Source organism: Anomalospiza imberbis, chromosome 16 (genome assembly GCF_031753505.1).
Source record: "Anomalospiza imberbis isolate Cuckoo-Finch-1a 21T00152 chromosome 16, ASM3175350v1, whole genome shotgun sequence".
Taxonomy (NCBI): domain Eukaryota; kingdom Metazoa; phylum Chordata; class Aves; order Passeriformes; family Viduidae; genus Anomalospiza; species Anomalospiza imberbis.
Window position 1 is genome coordinate 13,343,025 of NC_089696.1, and position 26,398 is coordinate 13,369,422.

The 26,398-nt window shown below is 42.4% G+C and overlaps 1 protein-coding gene and 1 long non-coding RNA gene across 5 annotated transcripts; both read left to right on the forward strand.

Annotated features, from left to right (window-relative positions):
- The first annotated feature begins 2,958 nt into the window (after nt 1-2,958).
- On the forward strand, nt 2,959-25,791 carry WIPI2 (WD repeat domain, phosphoinositide interacting 2). Of its 4 annotated transcripts, none has more exons than XM_068207140.1 (12): nt 2,959-3,208; nt 11,786-11,868; nt 16,692-16,861; nt 18,026-18,122; nt 18,702-18,799; nt 19,212-19,304; nt 20,078-20,148; nt 20,819-20,926; nt 21,687-21,851; nt 22,891-22,998; nt 24,162-24,292; nt 25,082-25,791. In XM_068207140.1, the coding sequence occupies exons 1-12, from the start codon at nt 3,135-3,137 to the stop codon at nt 25,192-25,194; spliced, it is 1,311 nt and encodes a 436-aa protein (XP_068063241.1). In that variant the 5' UTR covers nt 2,959-3,134; the 3' UTR covers nt 25,195-25,791. The 4 variants fall into 4 exon arrangements, with proteins under 4 accessions (XP_068063241.1, XP_068063244.1, XP_068063240.1 ...); XM_068207143.1 differs by having other exon boundaries at nt 2,960-3,208; nt 24,162-24,259; XM_068207139.1 differs by lacking the exon at nt 2,959-3,208 and adding an exon at nt 8,605-8,723.
- Nucleotides 3,313-7,871, forward strand: LOC137483771 (uncharacterized). The gene is made up of 3 exons (XR_011004638.1): nt 3,313-4,253; nt 5,875-5,904; nt 7,724-7,871. It is a non-coding gene; the product is annotated as an uncharacterized lncRNA (long non-coding RNA).
- Nucleotides 25,792-26,398: the final 607 nt, after the last annotated feature.

The following is a 26,398-nucleotide window of genomic DNA, read 5'->3' on the forward strand; positions in this document are numbered from 1 at the left end:
CACCAGAAGCACCCCAGGATCCAGCAGCAGGTTCAGCCTTCCTGCACAATTCCCATTGTGGATGGAAGACACCAGTGGGGACCAGGCAGGATCCAGGAGATGCAGGAGCAACAAAATAAACCCCATTTTCAGTAGGATATCTGGGACAGCCAAGGCCTGGCTGAGAGTGGCAGGTCCAAGCTGAGATGCAGAGTGAGATCATCTCTGAAAACCTCTCCCACGCTCTGCCACTTAGCCAGGAAGATTTTTTTCCAAATTCCTTCCCCAAATGATGAGCTCTGGCAGAGCCTATGTCATGGTTCATATGCCCTGCTGCACTTGTTCTCTGGGCCTGAAGAGGAGACGAAGAAGAAAGGACAATAAATTACATTTACCAAAATAACCCCCATCCCCAAATCCCCCAGCCCACGGCTGAGGGTGCTGGCAAGAGACACCTGAAGCAAACCATCCATCCCAAAATAGATCCATCTCAGAGGGCAAAAGGCAAATTGAATGAAAAATAAGTTACTATTTTTGAGCCTGAATCCAGTTGTTATGGCAACCAGAGCCTCGAGCATCGTGCTGGGGAATGGCTCCAGCCCCAGCAATGCCTCCAAACCTGGCAGGCAGAGAATCACAGGGGCTGCTCCAAGCTGGGGTGTGGAGATATCCACGCTCACAGCACCTCTACCCCACTGGGATGTGTCCCCTCCCTGCACAGCAGCTCTCCTCTGGCCACGAGCCCAGCTTGTTTTTCTTTCCCCTCCCATCCCTGGTGCACTCCCCACCTTGCAAAGATCTGAGAAATTTTAAGGGTGTTAAGGAGAAATTCCAATATTCTGAGGTACCCTGAATACAGTTGGGTTGGTTTTTTTTATGCCACCAAAACAGGGTGGAGTTTGCAGAATTTTTCTTTAGATGAGGAATAGCTCATGATGCCCAGGGATGTTTTCTTCCTTCGTTCTGATCTCTTCTCACTGGTGACCACTGACAGGACCCGAGGGAACAGCTGGAGCCGTCTGGGGAAGTTTAGTTTGGATAGTAGGAAAAAATTCTTCCCCCAGAGGGTGCCGGGGCATTGAACATTCTCTGGGCACATCCCCAGGGAATGGGCAGGGCCCCAAGGCTGCCAGAGCTCCAGGAGCATTTGGACACCGCTCCCAGGCACAGGGTGGGATTGTTGGGGTGTCTGAGCAGGGCCAGGAGCTGGACTCTCATCCTTGTGTGTGTTCCCTCTCAGGATATTCTGTGATTCCCTGCAGGATTCCCACCTCTGGAGACACCTCTGTGCATCGTCCCCGGCTGAAGGGCTCTGGGGGATCCCAGCCATGAGCAGTGTGAGCACCCACACCTTGCAGGGATGGCAGCACGAGCTGGGCTCTCCTGGCACCACACACTGTGAGCCCATTTCCCCAGGGAGGGACATTTTCCTGCACGTGAAACTGCCAGAGCCAACAGGTATAAAAAGAGACAGTTTGAGATTAAAGCGTGCCATCAGCAGGGGAAGTCTCCCCGGGAGAAAAGAAGCTCTGGACGGGCAGAAAACCACAGGACACGTGGATGTGTTGGCAGCAGGCGTAGCGGAGGCAGAGGTGACTGTGGGGTGCAGTGTGGGGGACAGGACTGGCTCTGGTGGACACGCCAGGGCGGGTGCAGGGCAGCAGGGAGCCGGGGCTCTTGGGTTTGAGCCCTTTGGAGGCGTCTCTGTGCCAGCAGCTGAGGGTCCTTTAGCCTTGCAGGCTGGTGAAGGGGAGGCTCCATCACTCCACACTGCTCCGTGAGCACCACCCAGGAACCCTCTGGAGCCAGATGGCCCCAGAGGCACAAACCCAACACCTGGTGGCTCATATTTGCAAGATTTACCGTTTTCTGTACTAATCCCTTGGTGATGATCCCATTTCCAAAAATCACTTTTTCAGTTCCAGGTGGGTTTTTTTGTTTTGGTGGGGATTTTTGTTGTTGTTGTTTTTGTAGTCTTTTTTTTTTTTTTTTTTGGTTGGGTTTTTGGGGTTTGTTTTTTGTTGTTGTTTTTTTTTGGGGGGGGGTTGTTTGTTTGGGGTTTTTTGTTGGTGGTGGTGTTGTTGTTTTTTTGGTTGGTTGGTTGGGTTTTTGGGGTTCGTTTGTTGTTGTTGTTGTTGTTTCTTTGGGGGGGTTGTTTGGGTTTTTTTGGGTTTTGTTGTTGCTGGTTTTTGTTGGGTTTTTATTGGTTTGGTTTGAGGTTTTTTTGTTTGTTGGCGGGGGGGGTTCGTTGGTTGGTTTGTTTTTTGGTTTTTTTTTTTCCTGCAATTTGTGTTATCCACTAGACCAGGATGCTCAGTTCAGCCTGGCTTTGGACACTCACTACCAGGGCTGAGGGGTCATCCACAACCTGTTCCAGACACCTCACCACCATCACAGTAAAGAATTCCCTCTGTGCATCTGTTTTCCCCTTTCAATGTGAGCCCATCGCTCCTTCCCCTATTCCTACAAATCCTGACCAAGATCCCCTTCATACACAGAGCTGCTCCGAGGTCTCCAAGCAATTTTCTGCAGCCTGAAAGCCTGAAAGGCCCCAACTTTATTTTTTTTTTTTTTTTTTCCCTTTTCCCCCAAGTCCAGAGCCCCCGCCCGTTCATCCGCTGAGCCGCGGGGACATCCCGTGGCACGAAGCGGAACTGCACAGGCCCGGGCGGGCGGGAACAGCGCGGGCCGCGACCGCGTGGCCACCGTGACAGGAGCCGCGGTGGCCACCGTGACAGGAGCCGCGGTGGCCACCGTGACAGGAGCCGCGGTGGCCACCGTGACAGGAGCCGCGGTGGCCACCGTGACAGGAGCCGCGGTGGCCGCGCTCAGCCTGGGGACAGCGGGGACGCGCCCGAGCCGGGGATCCCCGCCGCGCTCCGGGTCTCCCATCCACCACCGGCCGCGCCGGGCCCTGCTTAGCTTCGCAACGCGACCCGCCCGCCACCGCGGCGCGCGCGCAGGCGCGCTGGCCGTACGGCGGCCGGGAGGGCGCAGGCGCGGGGCCGCTCCGCCGCCCGCCGCGTAAACAAGGGCCCGGCGGGGATGCGGCGGGGTCGGGGCGGCCGCGGCGGCCGCGGCTGAGGGGCGCAGCCTTCCGGAGGTGCTTCCTCGTCCTCCCCCCGCCGGACGGGGCTGGCGAGGGCTGTCCCGCCATGAACTTGGCCGGGCAGAGCGGCGACGCCGGCAGCGGCCATCTGCTCTTCGCCAACTTCAACCAGGACAACACGTAAGGGGGGCTGAGGGGCGCGGGCTGAGGGGGCCCGGGCCGGGCAGCGGCAGCGGCCCGGGGGGCCCTGAGCAGGCCGGGCCGCGGGCGGGGCGTGCCGGGGTCTCCCCGGTGCCGCCCCTTCCCACGGCGGGAGCGCCGCTGGAGCCGCCCGGTGCCGGGGCCTCGGGGCTGGAGCGGGGCCGGGGTCCCCCGCAGGGAGGAGGGCCGGGAACAGCCCCCTGTGCCCTCCGGCTTCGTGTGGAGCCGCGGGGACACGCGGCTCTGGGGTGGTGGCAGCGTGGTGCCCTCTCCCTCCCCGGGAACTTGTGCTCCTGCTTGGGAGGCATCGCTCGCCGTTCCCTGGGGTAGGGGACGGAAGGGGGGCTCCTGCTGCTCCTTGCTGATGTTCAGCCCTAGGAGGGCCTGACATGAAGCCCCAAGTCTTCCAGGACTCGCAAAGACTTCATCCAGAAGTTCCTCACAGCTGTCTTGTCATACAGTTATTTTATTGTCACCTGCTATGTCGAAGCAGTAAGACTTAGGCTTGAAGGTATTTTTATGAGCCCATGCTGCTTTTGATTTTGATTTAGAAAAGAGGCCTTTCCCTGTTCCGTGAAACTGCACTTCCTTGGGCTTCAGATGGTTCAAGCTGCACGTCTTGCAAATTACTTAATCATTGCAGCCTATTTAGATCAATTAGTGCATATTAGTTTTTATATGGGGTATTATAAAGCAGAATTTTTAATTTCGGAACCCCCTATTAGTTGGGATTGGGGCACTGAAGTTCATTTAAAGAAGGATTTGATTGTCTTAAATACATGAGAGATGAAACTGGGGAGGGAGTAAGAACTGAAAGAGCTTGTACTCGAGAAAGGGGTTTTGTTTTAGGAAGTGAGTAAGAGGAAGTGATCTCAGGTTGGCATCACAAAGCGTAGCCCACGTGTGTGGTGGAGGGTTTGTTTTTTTAACGACTTGTTCTTTTTGCAAGCAACAATATCTTGCCCTCACCAGGGAGGTCTGTGCCTGTCCTCAGCAGGTCCTGGAGCATATGGGAGTTGTGGAGGTGAGAAGGTTCTTTCTGGTGGCTGCCAAGCAGAGTTGCATCACAGCAGGAGAGACTCTGCTTTTGTAGGCTTTGGGGGTGAAGAGATGAGCAATTGGAGCTGGATAGGTTTGAGACAAGAGACTCTGGCAGTAAATAAGTTGTGGTGAATGATGGGGGGAGCAGTAGGGCTCTGTGTATTTGTAAGTAAATCATTATCCCTATGTTGATTCAAGCCAGAGACTTTGCAACTGCTTTTTACATTTTTTCAGTGGGTGCCATATAGAGCTCACTCTGTCCATATAAAACATGCTCAAGTTTTGCTCAGCTACCATTCCTTTTTTACCTATTACTGGGGAGAAAAAAAAAAAAAAACAAGTAATAATAACTAGGGGATTTGTCACCTCTTTCTTCTGCAGTTTACAAAGGTCATTATATAAGTTTTTGAAGTTCAGCTCTGTTCTCCAGTGTGGTACCTCTGCATTTTCAGTTGCACCTTAGCTTTGTGGAGACCTTTATGTACCTAAAGATCACTGAGTTGTGACCAAAAAAACCCACTGAATTTGAACAAGAGTTGCAGGTTGGCTTGAGAACAAAACCAAGGCAGAAATAACAAGAAAGCAAATACAGCATAAGCTTACCTAGGTTTTGGCTTGTACACCTTGAAATCTTTCTTCAGGGAGCTCAAAGGAGAGAAAAGGGATACCTGGCTAATGATTTCATTCCTCAGTTGGTTGTGCTACTGCACTACTTTTCCCATTTCATTTTTGTAAATAACCAAAAAATATTCTTTGATAGCTTTTTTTTTTGTTTGTTTGTTTTGTTTTGTTGGTTTTTTTTAATTTTGTATTCTAATATCCATTGTGTCAATAAATGATGTTTTTAAAAATATGATTTATATAAAAATCACCTTGAGATTAGCTGATGAGAATTTTGGTGTTGTATCTTTTATGTGAGGCAGACCTGGCCCATAGACCTTTGCAATTCCAAGTTTTGAGTCACTTTTGTGTCATTTTTGAATATTTGTGAATTCAGGTATCTGATGTAGAAATGACAGAAATATCAAAAGGCTTCTGTTCATATTTTTGTCTCAAAATCCTGAGATTAATTTAAAAGGCCACTTAATTTGAGATAAAATGAGGTGGATGATGATGATGTAGAATAATCTCTTCTTACAAACAGCATCTTAAATAAAACTCCCCAAGAAAAGTAGTAAGTATAAAACCAGTTTTGCAGATGCCTTTGTGAGCAGCTCCTCAGTGAAACACTTGTCTGATGTGGTAAGTGGCCCAAACAACCAAGTTGCATTCAAGTTCCTAAACTGAGCAGAATTTAGTGGTTGTGTACATTCTTTAAACAGAAGTTTATTTCATTTTTTTCCTGTTTCCCACCCATGATCTTTCCTAGTTTCTTGTTTGAGTGGAGAAACAAGAAGGCAGCTCTCTTGAGTTTATAGTATACTATATACTATAACATATATGCTATATATACACACACTATGTGGAATATATATACTATATATTCTATATATCTAGGAGATCAGCGTTCACCAGGTGAGAGGAGCTGAAAAGAACTTATTAGGAATGACTTACACTTTCCCATGCTGGGCCTCAGAAAGCTCACCTGTTTTCAACTTTTACAGGTAACTGGAGCCCTTCTCCAGACAGGCAAGGTAAACAAATGTATATTCTTTCAGGCAGCATATGAAAGACAACCTTTGTTTATGTCTGCCCAGTCAGTAGAGCTCACATCATGCTTTAAGGTGCTTCAGTAATTAGAAAAATTGCTGACAGACAAAACTGGAAAATAAATGACATGGGCTCATTGTTGTTGCTACATTTAAAGCTTTTACCTTCACTCTAATAAGGTGCCAGTTCCACTCAGGCTTAACTGTCTTGCTTACCTGCACAGCAGAGCCAGTTCCTTGTGTTAGGAAAAGATGGGGCTTGTAACTGCTGAGAAGAAGTATCAAGCTAACTTTTCTTTGTTTTATGAAGATTTGGTAATTAGGTACTCTCTTCTGTAGAAAGAAGAGCTTCACGATGGCTCTCTGTCTTGGGAAATTGGGTTACGGGTAGTTAGAAGAATGTTGTCATCATAAAAGTTGCTGCTGCTTTTCCCGGTTGTTGCAATCCCTGGTGACTGAAGCAGATATCCTCTATGCTGCTTTTAGTCGCTTGGTTTTCCCAGCCTTGGCTAATATTCATTCATGGATGCTGTGTGTAGTGACATTGTCTCTTGGAATAGTATCTGCATTATTGCAAGTGTTGTCTTGCCTGTTTATCCCACATTGCCCTAAGCTTTATTTACATGAGAGTTTTGAATTACTGGCTGGGACTGGAACTCTGCCTGAAAACACTTCACCTATAATGCAGCAGAAGCAGTTGGTTTGTGGCTTCTCTTTGATATAATGTTTTCATTAACTAAAAACACAGAGAAGGGTATTTTCAGAAGATGTTAGTGTGCTTGTTTTGGACTGAGCCCTTTTCCCCAGTGAATCAATCATTGCACAACTTGGCATGACTGGCATTCCCTGATTGAGAGGCAGAAGCTCCAGCTTGCAGATCAAAGTGGAGCAACCCATTGGAATTCGGGTGTCCCAGCAAAACCAGGCAGTGGAAGCTTGTGGGTGGCCTCCGTGCTAGGTAGGTTTTACAGCTGCAAATCTTTAACAGTGGATACTTGGGAAGAAAAAACCCAAGTGCAGTTTGTATTACTTCTGGGAAAACTGCTAAAACTGAGCATAGATACGTTTATGAAAAATTAAACATCTCACAAACTCACAGAAGCTTTAAATCTCATAAGGGAAATGGTAATGGATTAGAAGTTTGTGGCATTTTAAGCAAAGCATAACTTCAAGATCCCAAAGCTTGTATATCTATATAATACGTAAAACTTCCAGTATTTAAACAGTTGCACAGGTATTTTTGGAAGTGTTCAGATTCAATTTACAAATATGCACCCACTTCCCCCCACCCACAAAAAATAACCTCCCTAAAAACCTGCCTGTGAAATCTTGCGAGTGGGCCAACTAGAGAAGTTTTAGTCCTCTTTTTTTAAAATAAGTAATTGTGTGACAGCGTTTGGAAACAAAGTAGTCACTGCAGTTTTGAAAACAGTCTCCTGATGAAAGGGGAAGAAGAAACCTTGTGTTCTGACTTCTAAGGAAAACACTGGTGTGTGCCTTATTGGCAAGGATTTCTTCAGGCTCTGCTTTCATTTATGTGTGGAGTTAGACATGACATGCATCACTCCATGTATTTCTTCTTTCCAATTTAATTCTGCCCTTTATTTCCCAAATAAATCAATTTCATTCTACATTGTGAGCAAATGCTGCTGTCTCTATATGCACCTGGCATGCTTTGTGTCCCAGAAGCTGTATTCTCATTCCCTTATTCTGTGATGTTTGGATCTCTGTAGTAAACTGCTTGTGGTGGGAGGAACAAGGGTTAGGTGCTGAGCATTCACTCCTCTGCCTTTGTTTCTCCTAGGTTCAGGTGTCCTTCACCCGTGATCCTTGAGGACAGGAGAGCTCTCTATTCCAAGGAGGCTTTAAAGCTAAACACAGACCAAAAAAAGGAAGGACAGAGCAGTCACGTAGCTCCTACACTCAGGGAGGATAGCTGAGAGAGACAACCATATGTTGTGTTTCTTGCTGTTGTTGCAGAGGGCACAGCAGCTGAGGGGTCTGGTCAGAAGAACTGTTCCTCAGCGTGTGACCATTTGGATGGGGATTTGGCCCAAGAATAGTGCTATTTACTTGGATTATGGACTTTCTGTTGTCACAGCCTGCGTGTGAAGTGATGAGCAGGCATGGTCTCCTTTTGCTGTAGCAGATTTAAGTTTGAGTCTTCTTTTAATACAAGAATAATGGGAAAATCTGTGGGTTGTCAGAATGTTGCTGACAAAAAACATTGAATGTATGAAGTGCTGTATCTCTTTTCCAAAATAATGACCTTTGATATTACGACATGCCCATGAGATGTTACAGCAGATATTTTGGAGGGGGAAACAAAGCAAGATACATTTCCTTAGTAATTCCTTAGCAATTCTTATGTCTTCATTGACTTTTCTTTCATCATTATTATTATTTTCCCCCTCCTCATCATAAGCCAAAATGTTTTGTCTGTGGAAATTTACATTGGTTTTGAAATGAGATGGAACATTAGTATAATGAGACTGTATCATAATGAAAGTAGGCTTAATTAACCAGTTATTTAAAGCAGTAATGACTTTTAGAGTCATGTTTATGCTGCAACTGCAATTGATTTAATCTTTGAGAGAGCTGCCCTTGTTAGGAACTTTCTGATTAATGTGGAATATTTCTGATTAATAGTTAAGGTCTTCTGTGATATGGAAAGGGAAAAACTGGTTTTCTTCCTTCTATATGTATATTAAAGAAACAAAAGAAAACCTTAGGATTCTAACCCAGCTGAAAAAACTTGTTCCTAAAGTGCCAGAGAGACTGAAGCAGCTGATTTCCCACTTTAGGTGAGTGCACTTAGAGAGAGTGTCAGCATCTTCCAATGAATGCGTGAAATCTCCCAGCACTGTTTGCTTGATGAGGATAGTTTTAATTATTTATGGTAGTCACTCTTGAAAATACTATCGAGATTTATGTAGTCTTGGATCAGTCTGCAGCATTATCTCTGCAAAAAGTGGATAAACACAGTTCCATAAATCATGGCTATATTGATAATTTTGGACTGAGGAGACAGCCTTCATGATGAAATAGCTCAGAGTCTTCAGTCTAAAGTGTGTAATAGAGGCTGCACATAATAGAGCTAAAACCCACATGTGTATAGCATAATGTTAGGGGGGAAAAAGCCATTTTAGAGAATATTTATTTTATTTTCAATTTCAGTCTCATCAGCTTCTGAAAAACAGCGATTATAATGCATAACACCTACGTTGTACGAGGAGCTTCTGATAAACCACAGCAGCTTCTTGTTGGCCACTATCTGAGCAAGAGCTCAATGGCTTATTGATCATATTTCTTCCCCATATGCTTGCACATTTTTGCAGAGGTGAGGTAATTTTGGCTAGGTCCTTGTTTTGTGGATTTGGCCATTTAGATTTGGCTGTGGGGTGTCTTAAGGGCTTAAGTGTAATATCAGTGCAGGGGAAGATGGGAGATTTAAATCACTGTGATTATGCTGGTATAATTCAGCCTAGTGGGTTCTTATTACATATAAAAAGCCTTTTCCCAGTAGTTTCATATGGAGTAATTTAAGAATACTTTAAAAAAAAAACAAACCAACAAACCCTCCAAAAGCAAGACTGCTCTTCCAGAAGAAAAAGGGGTTATTTTGCAGTTACACTTGTACACTGAAATGGGTTTAATTATCTTGACTTGAACCGCTCTGTGTAAACAAATAATTTTGACTTCATCACCTCGATCCTGAAACAAATAGCAAAAAGCAGTTGTCATGGATGGAAAGGTCCATTCTGTGCTTCTGCATTTTGGGTTCTACTCAGTCTAATGATTTTTATCATGTACACAATTAATGTTTGCCATTGTCTACAGCTCATTTGAATGAGGTATAGTCGTAAGACAAGAAAAATGGGCTTCCTTGCTGCTTTCAGTGATCCTGTCAGTAAAACAGTGATTCAGCAGTACTCTGTATTTAAAGCTGTAAGAACAACTCGGGAATCAGTTCTGCCTAGAAATACAAATAGCTGCTCTGTGTGGTTCTCCATGAGGAAATCATCCTGTGTCTTTTGTGGATCGTTTATATTGCAAGGAGTCTTGTGACTCCATTTATTTTTAACTCTGTGGAGTGCTTGTTTACCTTTGCAAAGTAACAGTTTTGATGTCATTCTTTGTTAAACTTTCTTTTGAGGAAAGCAGTAGATGATATAAGAGAAGCTGACTTATTGCTTTGTTTTACCAAATTAGAGTTTCAAGGGGTTTTTTTCACATAATTTGAGTTTTTGTTGAGTTGTACAAAAGTAGTTGAGCAAAACCACTGAAGTGTCTTTGGTGATTAATCAGATGGAGAGTGCTGAACATTGCTGATTTTGTCTGAAGGAAAATGAAATTCAGTATTTCTAGGGTAACTTAGAGAAGCAATCATAAAACAAAATTTTGTTGCTGCTCTTCTATCTTTAAGCCTAATATGCTTTTTTAATATCTTGGTTATTGAATCTGTGGAATTGAATCTCTTGCTTGCATGGATCATGTTTTAATTTGAAGGTTTAAACCTTCTCAAACATAATTTCCTAACCAGATTGTGCCAGTTGTATTTTCTTCTAGAAGAGAAGGTCATACCATCCAACAGAAGTTGATTTTGTAGCTTAATTTCAGAGGGTGAACTATATAAGGAGCCATTTTTAATCTTCTGGGTATGCTGAAACTTAAAAAAGACCCAATTTGGAGCCACAAGTGAAAATACAGAAAGAACATGAAATCTAGGAATCTTCATTGTATTCCAAATGCTGTATTAATTGTTAGTACATCTGAACTGTAGAGAATCATCTTGCTGAGTTCAGAAAGGCATTTTTGGCAGGCTGACTGGCACGGTTGGATTGCAGCCCTGTGTCAAATGACTTGCCACAGTTTAGGGTATCAAAATGTATTTTATTGGAATTTTCCTCCATGTCTCTTGGCACTAAGAAATATATGAGCTATAAGCATACTAATGCACTCCTGTAAAACTGTATTGACTGTTAATTTTCTTTATCTGTGGCATAAAATCTTCCTCCAAAATGGGGAGGGGAAACAAAAATGATCTATTGTCCACTGCCTTGATGTGTAAAGACCTGCAAGACAGGCTAAAGGTTTCTCTAGCTTAAAATTTAAGACCTGCCTTTGACTCTGTCTGGAAAAGCAATTAAATGGTCTGTGAGCTAAGTGTGAAAATTGAGTAATGGAGGAAAGAAGGGGTTTTAGTCAGTTTTTTAATGTTCTGCTATTGTTCAATCTGTTTAACATCAGTGACTGGCACTTTTTAGAGGGTGCCTCTGATCAAAGATTCATTATGAGTATTTGTAAGACTGAGACCTGACAGTGGGGGTGCTAGAACATCATCACATAAAGCCAGGGAAAATTAGAGTTGGCAGGCTTTAATTACTTTTTTTTTTTTTTTTTAATATGAAAACTCTTCTGGGATGCTCGGGGATGGTTACACTGTAAAGAACAAAAATCCCCAGACAGCCCAGTTTAAAAGGTCTTGGAGGTCACCTCTAATGATGAGGCAGTGATGTAATTGGTTTGCATTACATTATTCAAGTCATCATCTTCCCTCCACACTAAAGCTTTTAGCCTGTGTGAAGAAATCACCAGTGAGAATTGGGCAGTAGGTTTACTTTAGGCTGTGAACTGTCATTTCATAAATGTGAAACACATTTCCACACCCAATTTCTGTAATTCTGAAGCTTTTTGGTCTAATCAGAATTGAGGAAGCTGTCTGTGTCTGTTATGGCTTTTTTGGACAAACTTTTTATCCTTACTGAGCTAACCCAGCTGGAGGTTTAGAACTGGGTAAGAATCTCTCCAAGGGTAATCACTGCTGATGGAGTTGATGTTCCTGACTGGCTTGTTTCTTTTGCAGATCCCTTGCAGTTGGCAGTAAATCAGGCTACAAATTCTTCTCTCTTTCTTCTGTGGACAAATTAGAGCAGATCTATGAATGCAGTGAGTATCTTTTTTTTTTTTCTTTTTTTTAATCCCCTCAGATGACTTAATGTGGGAAGAATAAAAAATGTTTCACTTTTTCACAGGTTATTTGAACTTGGCATAAAAGGAACCTTAAGTGTAAATATCACATAAGTACAGTAATTGCAAGCAGGGTAAAACTATGAATCAATGTTCTGTATGGTATGAAATTTGGTAGTAGCTATGACAACTCTGCTTTTCTAATAACGTCCAGCCAGGTTTTAGCCAGGTTACATAGCAGCTGGGCATAAAAATAATATTATACCCATGTGAGAGAGTGTCTTTTGGATCTTTATACTGGCTGTTGGGGCATGGAAGCACTAATATACCTTTATCAAATAAGAAAACAAAGCCTTCATTTTATTTTTTTATCCTAATATTTTCTGTTAGAATATTATTCTTTAACGTGATAGCTGCAGGCTTGCTCATCCAAAAGAGTGAATAACTCAGATTCCCATAACTTCTCAATGGTGATCACAGTTGAATAGGATCTGAGGTGAAATAGAGAGAAGCCTGAGGGAGAAGTGGTATCCCCTGTTCTGCCAGCAGTTCAGACTTCCCTTTTTTGAGATGCTAATAAGTCAGCTATGAATGTTATCCATGAGTATCCTTGCTTTCTTGTAAACTCCATGTGAGCAGGTGGTACCAGTTGCTGTGATGTCAGCATTTATAGTGGGATCCCATGACAGAGCTGTCCTCAGACTCCATTCCCAAAGTGACCTGACCCTGTGGCATGTTAAGTTTGGAAATGGGGTGTGATTCAGATCACCCATTACCTGGGATGACAGCCTGCTTCTGTACACAGTCAATGGAGAGAAGTAATTGTGAGGTTCAAATTAGGCACCCGTGGTCGGATTAAATTGTGTTGTAGCTACATCTTCCTATTTGAGTCATGGTCTGGTTGTACTGGTTAATAAGTGGCTTGGATTCCATTTTCTACCGTGGAGTTTATGTACCTGACCTCTGCAGTATGCCAGGCACTTACAGTGGCTGGCCTGGTGTTACCCCAGGAGACTCAGTGAAGATGATTCCCTGTTACACAAGACACTGAAAAATATCCTGTGAGGTTGGCTGCGCTGGCCAGGACTGCATCTTCTGGGTAGTCCTTGAGAGAAAAATACAGATTGGTTAAAGTGCCTTGTTCAACATCTTGCAATAAACTGATAAAAGCAGCTGGAATTGGAATTTTGACCTGCTGATTCCAGTCTTATCTTCAGACTGTTCTGGGATGCTTGTATTGGCTTCAACTCTTGGATATTTTAAGTTTTCTGAGTGTTAAGTCTGTGAAAGCTGAGCACAGAGTGTGAGGTAACATTTAGTAGAATGTTTTGGGTTGGAAAGGACCTTAAAGATGGTCCAGTTCCCCTATTCCAGGTTGCTCCACGGCCCGTCCAACCTAGCCTTGGACACTTCAAGGATGGGGCAGCCACAGCTGCTCTGGGCACCCTGTGCCTTACCACCCTCACAGGGAAGAATTTCTTCCATATACTGAACTTGAATTTCCCCTCTATGAGTCTGAACCCGTTACGTTTTTGTCCTCTCGCTACAGAAAATCCAGTGGTTTGGCCTGTGGAAGCCAGTCAGTCTTGGCTCAAAGCAGATCGAAATATTGAGAGGCCTTCATTTTCTTTGTATGAGTCAAATAAATTTCAGTCTTGGACTTGCAAACCATGCCTGTTAAAACTTGATATGAGGGTGGAGGGCTTCCTGTGCATTGGGTACCTCCTTTCCTCAAGGAAAGGTATCTTGAGGCCTCCCAAACACAGTGCCTCCCACTTCCCAGTTTAATTTAAGTGGATCTAAAGACTTCTTTTGTTGAGTGAGCACTGTTAAGGACCCCCTCCTTCTCTTCTGGAAGATTGATCTGCTAACTCTTGTGTAGGTGTTTAAACTAAACTGCAGAATATGCCTCAGCTGTCTTGTGTTTGAGAGAGAAACAAAAAACAATGGGAGATTTGGCTGCTCCCATCACTGACTTCTCCCATGACTGCAAATCTCCTGACTCCCTGTGCAGTTGATCCCACTGTAAAAACAAGCATTCGATTGGAGGGTGCTTTAAGGCTTAATGAATGCTTCTAACATGCTTCATGTTCTTGGATTAAAAATGGAATAAAGGCACAGCTGATCATAATCTAGCTGGCTCTAACCAGCTCTTGTCTGTGATGCTACATGCTTGTGTTTATGAAACTAATCTTGTTATGTGTTTGCTTGTTCTCCTCTCGCTGCTGATACTTAATTTGTTTTGCAGTTCTTTTTGTTCTTACTCTGTTTTGAATCTGAGTTTCTGGCAATGCTCAGTTGTGTAGTGTAAAGGAGATAATACTAATAAAAAAAAAGACCCAAAAAAAACCTGAGTAACAGCGTTGCTACAGGGCTTTGTTGCTGCTAAACATATGATTTATTCAGGTCAGTTGAACATAGGATGGGCAGCATAGCCTGGTACCTTCTTGAATAGTTGCTGTTGGGAAGCATAAATTACTTGGCAGCTGTGAAGAGATTTTATCTCTTCTTCCTGTTAAAGGAAGACAGAGGAGCAGAGGTGCATCCTGTATTTTAAAGTGAATTTAATTAAATGCCCATCACAAAGCCTTTCTTTAAAGGTAACTGTCTGTATTATAGTCTTTGTATGGTGAGACTGAAGGATTATCAATACCTTTGAGGCATTTTGCTTATTGAAAATTTTTTCTTCTGTCTGTTGGCTTAGTTGCTAATAGTGCTCTTCCCTGTGTGCCTTCCCTGCTGCCCACCCTTCCCATCAGTGCAGCATAGGACAGCACTATTTCCATGTGAATCCCTGCTGCTGTTCCTCTTCTGAAATACCAGTTCTCCCGCCTGCCTGAGAGGATGACAATTCCCAGAAGCTGTGTCTGCACACTTGTCCCTGGATGGGGAAAGAAGCTGTGCTCACCCTGGAGCTGGGAGCAGTCAGACTGTGGGGTTTGGGTCTCTGAGTGCTGGTCTTCTGATTCTTGTAAAAAGATGTCATAATTTTGAAGGACTCCAGGCTTAGATGGAAAGCTGATAACCCACCCTGTAAAAATATTTCAGTCTTTTATGTAGCTACTCTGATTCAAGGAACACACACCTCTGCATTTCAAAGTCTCTGCATACATTTATTGAAGCAGATTTTTAGATTTCTTTTTCATGTGTTTTGTGTAGTATCAGAAAAATGGAGAACAATTCCTTGAAAACAAAGTAATTACTAAAATGCATTATCCCTGTTGCATGAGAAAATCGAATTTTCAAAGCCTCTGTGAGCAGTTATGTCTTCTCTGGAAAAGTACCATATTAAATACAAGATGTAGATAAAAGTCAATTATGTAGCGTGGAGTACTGAAAATGCAGAGTGTAAACCTGCTCCTTTTTCATAAGTAGCCTGTTTCTCTCAAAAAAATGGAGGACATGAAATATTTTGTGTTCATTTTCTTGAAGTAACTGCCCAGAAAAATCACTTTGAAAGCAGATGTGTCCACACTGATGGCAGTGTCATGTACTGAGAATGTTGTGAACAGAATTTTTTTCATGGAGTTGCTGTCACTGCTGATGGGAACAGTGCAAATTAATTACTTAATGTTTCTCTTGGCTAAAACAGAAGCCTTCAGAAGCAAGCTCTTTTGGGGGTTTTTTTGGGGGTTTTTTTGGGTTTTTCTGGTTTTTTTTTTACTGGCTGTTTTATGGTTTGGAATGTGTTAAGCATTGAGCTAATCCAGAAGCTGACTCCTGAAAAACTTGTTTTGATGGAGCAAGGCCAAAGGCTCGAGTCACTTGTCTTGATTGGGTTCTGTAATGAAAGGGCAGGTGTAGCCAGTGGCTGTGGAAGAGCTGCAGAGCACAGTAGAACTCTCTCCAGCTTCTCACTGCCCTGAAAACTGTGTGCACTGTGTTTCTGGGGTTTTAGAGAGGAGCTTTATGGGATGGAGAGGGAGGCACAGATGCCAGGATAACTGGTGGTGGGACCTGGCCCTGCCAGCATGGTCCAATGATGTGCTGTGATCAAATGCTCTGAAATTATCTTTGCCAGAGATCCTGGACTCTCCTCCCTCCTGCTGTGTCCTCACGCAGGGATTTGTGTTGCTCCTTTGCTTGCAGTGCTCCCATAGTAGAAGCACTTGGCAAATCTGATATTTTATGGCTCTGCATGAATGCTGGGCATCAGTGATTCCTGCACAAATTGCTCTTGGGGCCTGTCAGGTAAAAGATGGTATGTGTGGAAATGCTAATTGGTGGCTGCAGCAGTCTTGTGGCAAATGAGTTTCACCAGCTTCTCTGAGTACTGTAACCTTTCTTTATTCATAGAGGGGTAAATGGAAATGCCAAGGGTTTGGGTCATCAGAAACACTTTCAAGCATAATACAGCTTTAAAAAGAAAACCCAAACACACACACATAAAAAGCCTAAAAAATGTTTGCTTTCCTAATTTTTCTGCAGAGATAAAAGAAGGTCATAAAATTCTGGAATTGGGCAATTTTCTGGGTCTTGTAGCTTTGGGAATTTTTTTCTGTTGTATTCTGGGCATGGGAAGTAGACACTGTTCTGAAACATAAACTTGTGTGACACCTTGGGGAGGGAAATCTTTGGAAATATTCACTCACTGTATAGATTTTCTGCTTTAAAAGCCTGTCCCATGTCCCACCTTGACTCTGAGCTGTCGTGGCAGAATGTTTGTGGTGTTAAACTGTATTTTTATATAGACTGAATCTATGATTCTATGATTTTCTTAGACAGTATTTTCTGTTGATGTGTATCATTCTTCTCCCTGAAATGTCCCTCTGTATTTTCCCCTTGTTCCTGTGATTCCTCAGCTGACACAGAAGATGTGTGCATTGTGGAGAGGCTCTTCTCCAGTAGTCTGGTGGCCATAGTTAGCCTTAAAGCTCCACGCAAGCTGAAAGTTTGTCACTTTAAGAAGGGGACAGAGATTTGCAACTACAGTTACTCCAACACCATCTTGGCTGTCAAACTCAATAGACAGGTGAGTAGTGGTTCTGCCTATGTGGAAATATGGGAAAGGGGTTGTGGATCTTACTTCCTCTGCTGACTGATGTCTCTTCCTTTAGTGACAGAATTGCTATTTGAAATTTAGTAGTGCTTTTCCAAGTGTGGCTTCTGTATGAAATCTCAGTACTTGTATTTGGTTAAGTACTTTTGCTTCTTTGTTTATGTATTTACTTGGGGAAATACCCTGAGTAAGCTGGGCATGCTTTGAGTAGGAGGTTGGACTGGAGACCTCCTGAGGTCCCTCCCAGTGTGAATCATCCTTTCATTCTAAATGTGGAAGTATGTAACACTGACATTTTCTCTTCAGGCCAAAATGTAAAGTTATCTATTAAATTAGTATGGTTCTATGTGCTGTTTGCTGAATTCCTCTTAAAAAATAAAATCTAAAAAATATCACGCAACTGGTGAATTTTTGAAGCACCTGGAAGCATAGTTTGCTGTATGACTAAATCATCAGTAGGATCTTCAGCAAGTACAAACTTCTCTGTCTTTAGCCGGTTCATTCAAGCTAGAGAGAATGGCATCTGAAGGAGAAAACCTTAATGTCTGAGTTTGCCCCCAAAAAAGAGTGTGGGAGGAGGGGTTTCCTGTTTAAAGTCATGAGAGAAAGAGTGGGTAATTTGATTTCTGGCATAGGGAGTTAGTGTAAAATGAGTAATGTCTAGTTAGTCATCCACATGTAGTCCACAAAGTAAATGAGATGATGAAGAACTTAATAAGAGTTAAAAAAAGTCCATTCACAAATGATTATGGCTAAGTTATAGGCTTTATGAATGGTTAAAAAGTCTTGTCTGTTTTCTCTGTTTAGCAAAAGCAGAAAGTAATTTCCATTATTTCCACATGTAAATTGGTACAGAATAAGAATTAAGTGAAGGTTTCTGGCTTGCTGACTTAAACTAGTAATGGGAATGTTTTCAGTTTGCACTGGTGAGGTTGAGAGAAGTGGGGTGCAGTGTTTGTGTCAAGAGCTGGATCTTGTGTATCTTCTGTCAGACTCTTCTCCCCATCAGGTGGGTACAACCTCTTCTCTGTTGGAAGGTACCTACTGCATTTTTTTAGGATAGAATTTTATTAGGATTGATAGATCCATATGAACTCCATTTCCACGTCACCATTTTGTCCTCTTTCCCTTTTCTAGAGGCTGATAGTATGTCTGGAAGAGTCTCTTTATATACACAACATACGAGACATGAAGGTATTACATACAATCAGGGAGACGCCTCCCAATCCTGCAGGTAAATGTGATGGTAGAATCAGCAGAACTCTGAAAAGTGCTTTCTGGGTCAGTGTATGAGGTTCTCTACAGGGAACTGTGGTGGTGTTAATTCTGCTTTCAAATACAGTAACAAATATGAGTGCTGTCTGAAAGCCTGCATGTTAGATCCAGCTGAGAACAAGTAGCAGACTCTGCATCTTCCCAGTATTTTGGTCTCCTGGGGTGGATGTGTTGAAATGTTAGAAAAAAAGCAGGAGAGATAAAAGCTGGATTTTGACAGCACTTGGTATAGTTAAAGACTTTGTCAGGTTAATTCTTTACGAATCATGGCAGACATGGGAAGTTCAGCTGTTTAATCAGTTATTATAACTCTATTGGTATTCTCCCTTTTCTGTTTTATATTAAACAAACTTATGCTAAATAGTTGCATATATTGCAGGTTGACTCTGAGATTACTCATCTTTGTTTCTGTTGATTTTTGAATTTGCTGTTGATAATGTGAGTTATTTTGGTGACATTCAAGTACAGAATCAGGAAATTTTACTGCATAGGCCGTGGAATTTTCCTGTTTCTAATCCGGTTTCTGCATCCCTTCTAGGGTTGTGTGCTTTATCAATAAACAATGATAATTGCTACCTGGCCTATCCAGGAAGTGCAACTATTGGAGAAGTACAAGTCTTTGACACCATCAATCTGGTAAGAATCTTTGAATGCTGTTTCCACCCCTAAAGATGTGGGTTTTGAAAATGACTTAACCTGCTCAGGTAGGAATTACTGGACACCTGGCTTTCTGTGCAACAGTTTGCAGCATCTTTCGCTTCACAGAATGTCAGCAAAGAAAATACAAGTGCTAATACTAGATTTGATTGAGTAAAATTGGGCAAATGGGTGGAACCAAGTAATTTCTATTTGAATTGTCTTCCTGCTGCTTGTACTCTCTATGTATATGCTTCAGTGATAATTTTATGTACTTAGTTAATGGAAAAAATCTTGAAGCTGTTGTCCAGAAATTAAGACCCATATTTGCTTTGAATGTGCTTAAATATGCAGTCACTTGTAGCTTTTAACCTGGACTGTTCTAAGGTTCTATTTTATTGATTCACTGCAGAGAGCTGCCAATATGATCCCAGCTCATGATAGTCCCTTGGCTGCTTTGGCATTTGATGCAAGTGGTACTAAACTTGCCACAGCCTCAGAAAAGGTAAGAGAGATTTTGATTGCCTTGCTAACAGTGATAAAAATCAAATTTGTCATGAAGTATTTTAAGTGTGCACAGTTCCATTTGCAAGTGCCAGAAAAGAAGACTTACAGTTGAAATGGGAAATCTAAGATCTATTAATGATATTTGACACAATTTCCATGCTGTGAAATGTTGGATAATAAGGTTATTTAAATAAAACATTTTAATCTGGCTGTAATTAGGGCAGTCCTCTGAGTGTTTCTCCCTTTAGTGCAGGATATTTAATAGATGTCTTGTTTTGATGCTGTCTTCCTAATGAAAACAAAACAGTTAAAATCCAGATAGAGAGATGTGCCTTGGTAGTCTTGGGCATGTGATGACAAATTGTTCATGTAATGTGTGTAAATTAGAGAGTCTGAAGCCTCTGCTCTTTGAGTAATAAGCTTAGACTATAAAGGTATAACTGATTGCACCTGATAAAGGCACAAAGACATCCAAGTGATTGCACTCGTGCTACTTGTCTAGTGTGCTGGTTTTCATGATCAAATATGATAAGGGCTGGTTTTGATGCACAGCTTGTTCTCTGTATTAGTAGCTCCCACCTCTTGTTTCTGTACTCTTCAAACACATCCTACAAACCAGCTCCATAAATACTTCATGTAGTATCTGGGCTGCATCACAGCAATGAGTTAACAGCAAAGTGGTTTGCTGCTTCTCGTTGTGCTCACTAGATCTAGTACACAATGAATGAGCTTGAAATGAAAAATGATCTATTTATGTTTTTTTCTTTGCAGGGGACAGTAATAAGAGTGTTTTCCATTCCAGAGGGACAGAAACTCTTTGAATTCCGAAGGGGAGTGAAGAGGTAAAGTTCAGCTGGGTTAATTACCTGATGCTTATTCCTTATGGTTGATTTCCAGTATGTTCAGCAGTTGAGCTGGCATCCTGATTTTTTTGCCTGTTTCATCTTCATTCATCCCTGCATGTATGCTTAGAACAGTTTCAGCTTGAATGTTTTCCAATTTCCTTCCTTTGGACTTGACTATTCTACAAATCAATCCTGTCAGAATTGTACTCCCTCTTGCCTTTTAAAATTTTTTGGTGAGGGAACTTGTTTAAAGTGGGTCACCTTTTGTAGGATACATTGTATTCTTAAGGAAATTGGAAACAGTACATCTAATATTCTTACTCTCTTCTAAATCCTTCTAATGCTGTGGCCATTGATAGCCATTGTGCAATGGTGTTGTGGTTTGTGGCAGCAGTTAACTCTGTGGTTCTGCTGTACTTTATATGGGGTAAGACTGAGTTCACATTGTTACTAATTGATCCCATATCTGGTAAACATCAGAGCTGAACAGCATTAGTCTTATGCTTGAATAGCTTCAAGAAATTATCGGAGAATTCAGAATGCTAATTATTGAAGGGTGTTTTTTGTTACTTGCAAAGTAGTGGTGGCTTTAGAAATCTTCTTAACTAAGCCAAATAGTTTGACTTCTTTGTTTTTCTTCTCTTTTTTTTTTTTCCTTTTTTCCCAGGTGTGTGAGCATCTGTTCATTGGCTTTCAGCATGGATGGCATGTTTCTGTCTGCATCCAGTAACACAGAGACAGTGCATATCTTCAAACTTGAGACTGTGAAAGAAAAGTAGGTTTCAAAGGGACCTTAGATTTTTTTCAAGGAAAAGGATTAAAAATTGACTGTACTCAACAGAATGAGTTCTCAAAAGTGTGGACAGACTTCTTTTGAACTTTTATTGTAAAGTAAAGGGCATAAGAAGTCACTTATGAATCAGCAACTGCAGCTGAGCTGTGTACTGTTCTCCCACTGAGTAGAAAAGGTTTTTCTGCCAAAGAGAACTTGGCCATCCTTCACAGAAGAGTGTGGAGCAGTTTTAACATTTTCAGTTGCATTTGTTTCACCTCCTCTGACATCCATGTGGGAAGAGCTATGTCAGCAACGCCTTCCAGCTGCATATAGGGGGCTTTAAAAGACACCAAGTTGTAAAATGTTCCTATTTATGATTTGAGAGGACAGTCTTAATTCCATTTCATTGGAAGTTATTGGAAACTATGATTTCCTTACTGATAAACAGATTAATAAAATCTTAAAACATAGTGCTTTCCAGTAGATTCTGCTCTTGTATAATGAATGTTATAAAATGCAGTCTTATATGCAGAAGTATCAGTTTACAATCAAACATGCTTAAATAACAGGCTGAGGGTATTGGAGGACACATTTTGTCTTGTAGTATAAATGAAGTGTGTTAGAATTCTCAAGGGTGTTAGTTATTTCTGAAGAGAAACACCTGCTTAATATCTTTTAAAATAAAATGTTTTCAAGTGTTTACACACTTTTCTCTCTAAGGTGAAGGCAAAGTGGGTCACTTTTCTTTTCTGACTTGTAGACCTCAGGAAGAGCCTACAACCTGGACAGGTTACTTTGGAAAAGTGCTGATGGCCTCAACGAGCTATCTGCCCTCTCAAGTAACAGAGATGTTCAACCAGGGTAGAGCCTTTGCTACAGTCCGTCTGCCCTTCTGTGGGCACAAAAACATCTGTGCACTTGCCACGTGAGTACAGAAATGGAGCTGCACTGCCCACCCTGCTGGCTTGTTTGGGCTCTGGAGAGGCTGCCACTGTAAAACACAGCTTCATCTGCAGCAGAGCAGTGGTCACCTGTGATCATTGTAGTTTAAGAGCAACGTGGCAGAGCTAACGGCTCTCAGTCCTGTGAGAGAAGGAGGAAAGGGCATAACATTTGGATAGGAATAGCCCATTTCTAAGTGTTGTTTAAAGATGTCATTTAATTTTGAAATAAGAATATTGAGAACAGACCCGTGGGCTTTTATGGCATTTGTTTCCATTAGTGCTAGGGGGAGTGATGTTGTTGTGTATGTTGTTAGTGAATTGCAAAATTAGGCAATCCAGCCTAACCATTAAAGAAGTTTTTGAAAGCAAGTTCATATAATTCTTGTCTCTAAAACAGCGTAGCATTCATTAATGTTAATTTTGAGGACTAAATCTAATCTTTTATTCTGTCTTCCTCAAAGGCAGGTCCCATTTTGCACAGCTACCAAAGTAATAAGCTGAGCAGTAGTAAACTTACTTTGTGGGGGTTTTATAGTTTTTATGCTAAATTGACTTCATGTCTGTGCTCTCACTCCTCTGATCTCCAAGCACCCTTTAAGCAATAATTAAGCTTTGTAACATTTCACAAATAAATACATCCTTCCCGTTAGACTATTTGTCTCTGGAGTTGCACAACGCTTGATAACAGGATGGTAACTTCTGAATCTGTTCTACTGAGTTATACGTAATTGCTTGATTCCTGTGGCTTCCTGTTAGCCCCAAAACGTGCTTATGCTATAAATCTTTAACACACAGCTCTTTCCGGGGTGCTTTAAGTGTTAACAGCATTCCCTGTCCAGGAGCAAAAGTGTGGAAAATAATGCCTTAAAGTCGTAGAATCATTTAGTTTGGAAAAACCCTCTGAGATTGAATCTAACCATTAAATCATGGGAAGGGAGGAGAACATGCTTTTGTATGTTATTTAATAATCTTTTATATAATAATCTGTTATTAGATCACTTCTGCTCTAAACCTTTCTAGAATCCAGAAGATCCCTCGTTTGCTGGTGGGAGCTGCTGATGGGTATCTCTACATGTACAACTTAGACCCCCAGGAAGGAGGCGAGTGCACACTAATGAAGCAGCACAAGTAAGTCCACGTTAGCTGAGAACTGTTGTATTTTATTTCCTCTCAAAATCCAGTTTCTTCTCAAACTTAGGTCTGTTCTGGAAAAGTCTAACTTAGAACAGCTCATTTCTTCAAATGAATCTTTTTGCAGACCTCTGACATGAATGAGTAACTTCAGAATCCCCCTGAGCCTTCCCTCCAGGTATCCCCTACACCAAGCACCGCTTTACCAGCAGAAACTTAACCTTGTCCCAGTGCAGGGAGGGATCAATCGCTGTTCTCTCTGTGCTCCTGTTTCCTCTTGGCACTTTGAGTTGAGTTACTTAAACAAGAATTTGAAACGCGTGACACCGTCCTCTTCATAAATAAATGAAGTGGTTACAAACATGAGAAAGATCTTACTCTGACTTCACAGAGGGGAAACTGGCCTATGAAATTATCCCTCTTCTCTCTCTGCTGGTGTCCTTATTAAACTTCCTTGCATATAGGCCAGGCAGCTGGTGTTCTGTAATAGTACTGTAGAACACTTGAGAAATAGGACAATGCAGTTTTTCAATAAGGGTTGGCAGGAAAAGCTAGGGTAATACAGTCAAATTACTTGATCAATCATGGAATTAAAGATAATAACTCATGATGATAATTCAGGTTTGCAGCTTTGGTCAACCTACAATTATGGTCAAAATCATACATTTATCTGAACATTGGACGACATGACCTCTGGTTAGAGATTAAGTGAAGCCTCATAGAGGAAAGCTTTTAGCAAGTTGTTAATCTTTGAAATGCTCTAATACTTTCTCTAGGGGGCTTTCTGGTATCTGTGTCAGAAGCAACCACTTCTGTTGTGACAGTGCTCATGATAGCCTACAATATTGCTGCTTGGAATGGGGTGTTTTACAATACAGTCTTGTTTTGAGTCTTCTTTTCCTACTATGAGCTACTAGGATTTAGATCCTGATGCTGCGTCAGAGGCAAACATGATGCTGGTGAGTCTTCAGGAAAATACCAAGTGTTGTCAGGTGCCTTCTATCTGGGCCTCTGGAATAGGAGGGCAGAGTTCCTCCTGTTGCACTTCTATATTCGTTATTCTTGCACATCAGATGAAATATTTTGCTGTAAGCTGCCAGCTCAAGCTGTCTTGTGCCCAGGCAGATCACCTCTCCAGCTAATCCCTCTCTTCCTGGCAGGCTCGATGGCAGCATGGAGCCCGCTAACGAAATTCTGGAGTCTGCATCCCACGACCGGCCGTTGGTAGCGCAGACGTACAGTGCCGCTGTGACTAAAGGTACATACGTGCCTTCCTCACCCAGCAGGCATGGTAAGGAAAAGGCTGGGAATGGGGCAGGGAGCACCTCTGCCTGTTGCTTCCTTCTAGATGGCTGCGTGAGCTGGTCCACGTCCGCACCGAGCTTTGCATAACCGCGCGTGCGAGGTGGAGCCTTGGTGAGCAGTAGGAAAAGAGCACTCGTGGTGTGCAGTAGCTTTCTGTAGATGGGCCACTTGTCTTTGCTGCTTTCTGGGTAGAATTTTGTCTTGAGTTGTGGTTAATGGCTGTAGTGATAGTTTCAGTATTTGCCACATGGTTCTTGAGGCAGTTCTGCACCCAGACCTTGTGGAAAGCATCTGAATTATAGCCCTGATCCATTTTTTAAAGAATTTTTTTATGAAAGGTTGATAAATGCTGCGATTTTCTTTATGGGAACAGCGACCTTTTAGCCTGATTCACTGCTCTGATAAATCAAGAGGATGAGAACTTGGTTAATGCTGCAGCTCTCCAAGTCAGTGGAGCTTTTGCCACATCTGGCACCCCGGTTAGTGCCTCACTGCAAAGGGAGGGCAGTCAGCACATGCCAACGTCTGTATTGCATCAGTGGAGGCTGAAAACAGCAGCCCAAAGCTCCAGTATGCATTGCACACACACAGGAGTTTAATTTTGATCATGAGCTGCTCTTGGCTTGGAGAAACAGAGTCATGATAAAAACAAACATAGGGTGGCAGTGAAACTACTTGAAGTAATGCCTGGTACTTCAGCTCCACTCATTCACTCTGGATCCAAGCCTTAGTTTGTTGCTGCTGATTCCCCAACTCCTTGTTCCTTTCTCTCCAGCCTATACGGATGACCTGGGTGCTGTGGGTGGAGCTTGCCTGGAAGATGAAACCAACTCACTTAGATTGGACGAAGACAGTGAGCATCCCCCCATGATCCTTCGGACAGACTAAACTTGGACCTGTGAACTCACTCCTGAAGCAGAGAACACTGGCTTGACGTTTCTTGAGGAATCTCGTGTTATGCTGCTATGAACTTTGACATGAGTTGGGAGAGAGGATGACAGACTCTTACAGTTTTAAGTCGTAGCTGTAGTTCTAATTCTATAAAATTGGAAAAATATATGGTTTTCAATTCAGTGGCTTTTAATCTTGCTTATCTATTTTAGCTGTGTTTATTTTTTTTTTGTTGCCAAAACCTGCTGTTTGTGCAGCCCTCAGAGCCTACTTAGCTTTGCATGCATTCATGTGCCAAGCAAGCATAGGAGGGGGAGAGAGAGAGAAGCCACTTTATAACAAACACAAGTTTGTATTTTTTTTATATATGTATATAATATTTAGCCTATATAAGGAAGGAGTAGAGAAGTGGTTCTGGAAGCTGAGACTAGTTCTGCACTGACAAAGGTCCAAATGGTTCCCTGTGCATGGGCTTGCAGGCATACCTAGTGACTGACATGCAACCTTTCAAATGCAATGGCCTGTTTTTTTTGGGTTCTCCCTTCCCTTTCCTGGACCATTTTGTTAATTAAAATTCCTTCTGAATGTTGTGTATTTGTGGGACTGTTCTGTTTGTTGGGATGGAAAACTGGAAGTGTTTCCCTGCGTAAGGATATAGAATATAGAAAGTGCCTTTACAGGGAAGGAAAGGAATTGCTGCAGGAAGAAGAGCTAGAATGAGGGAAGGATTGTTAAAGAATCTGTACACCTTTGGTGCTTGGGTGTCTGTAGCCTGTGGTGGCTGATAAGCTTGTGGGTTTTTGAGAAAAGACTTGGAAAGCACTTTCTTTCTTTCCTGTAGATTGTCCTGTTTTCTTGGCAGAGTAGCAATAACCTTTTTTTATACCTTTTTAAATTATCCAAAGCAAGGATTCTGTCAGGCTGGAAGTCCCTGTAGAGTTTGGCAGCCCCACTCTCTAAACAGCCTTAAGGTTTCCTGCTAGAAGGCTCTCAATTCCTGCTTCTTCTCAGTCTGGTGCTGAGTATACTGCTCTAATAGTGAAAGTTCTTGATTTTTTTTCAGATTCTGATGTAAATATAAATGATTTTGAAAACTTAATTTACTTCTGGGTTCTCTCCTTCTACATAACAATGCTTTTCTTTCTGTTTTTTTTTTCCCATTCCCCTTCTCATCAGAGTAGCTCTTACAGATACACTCAAG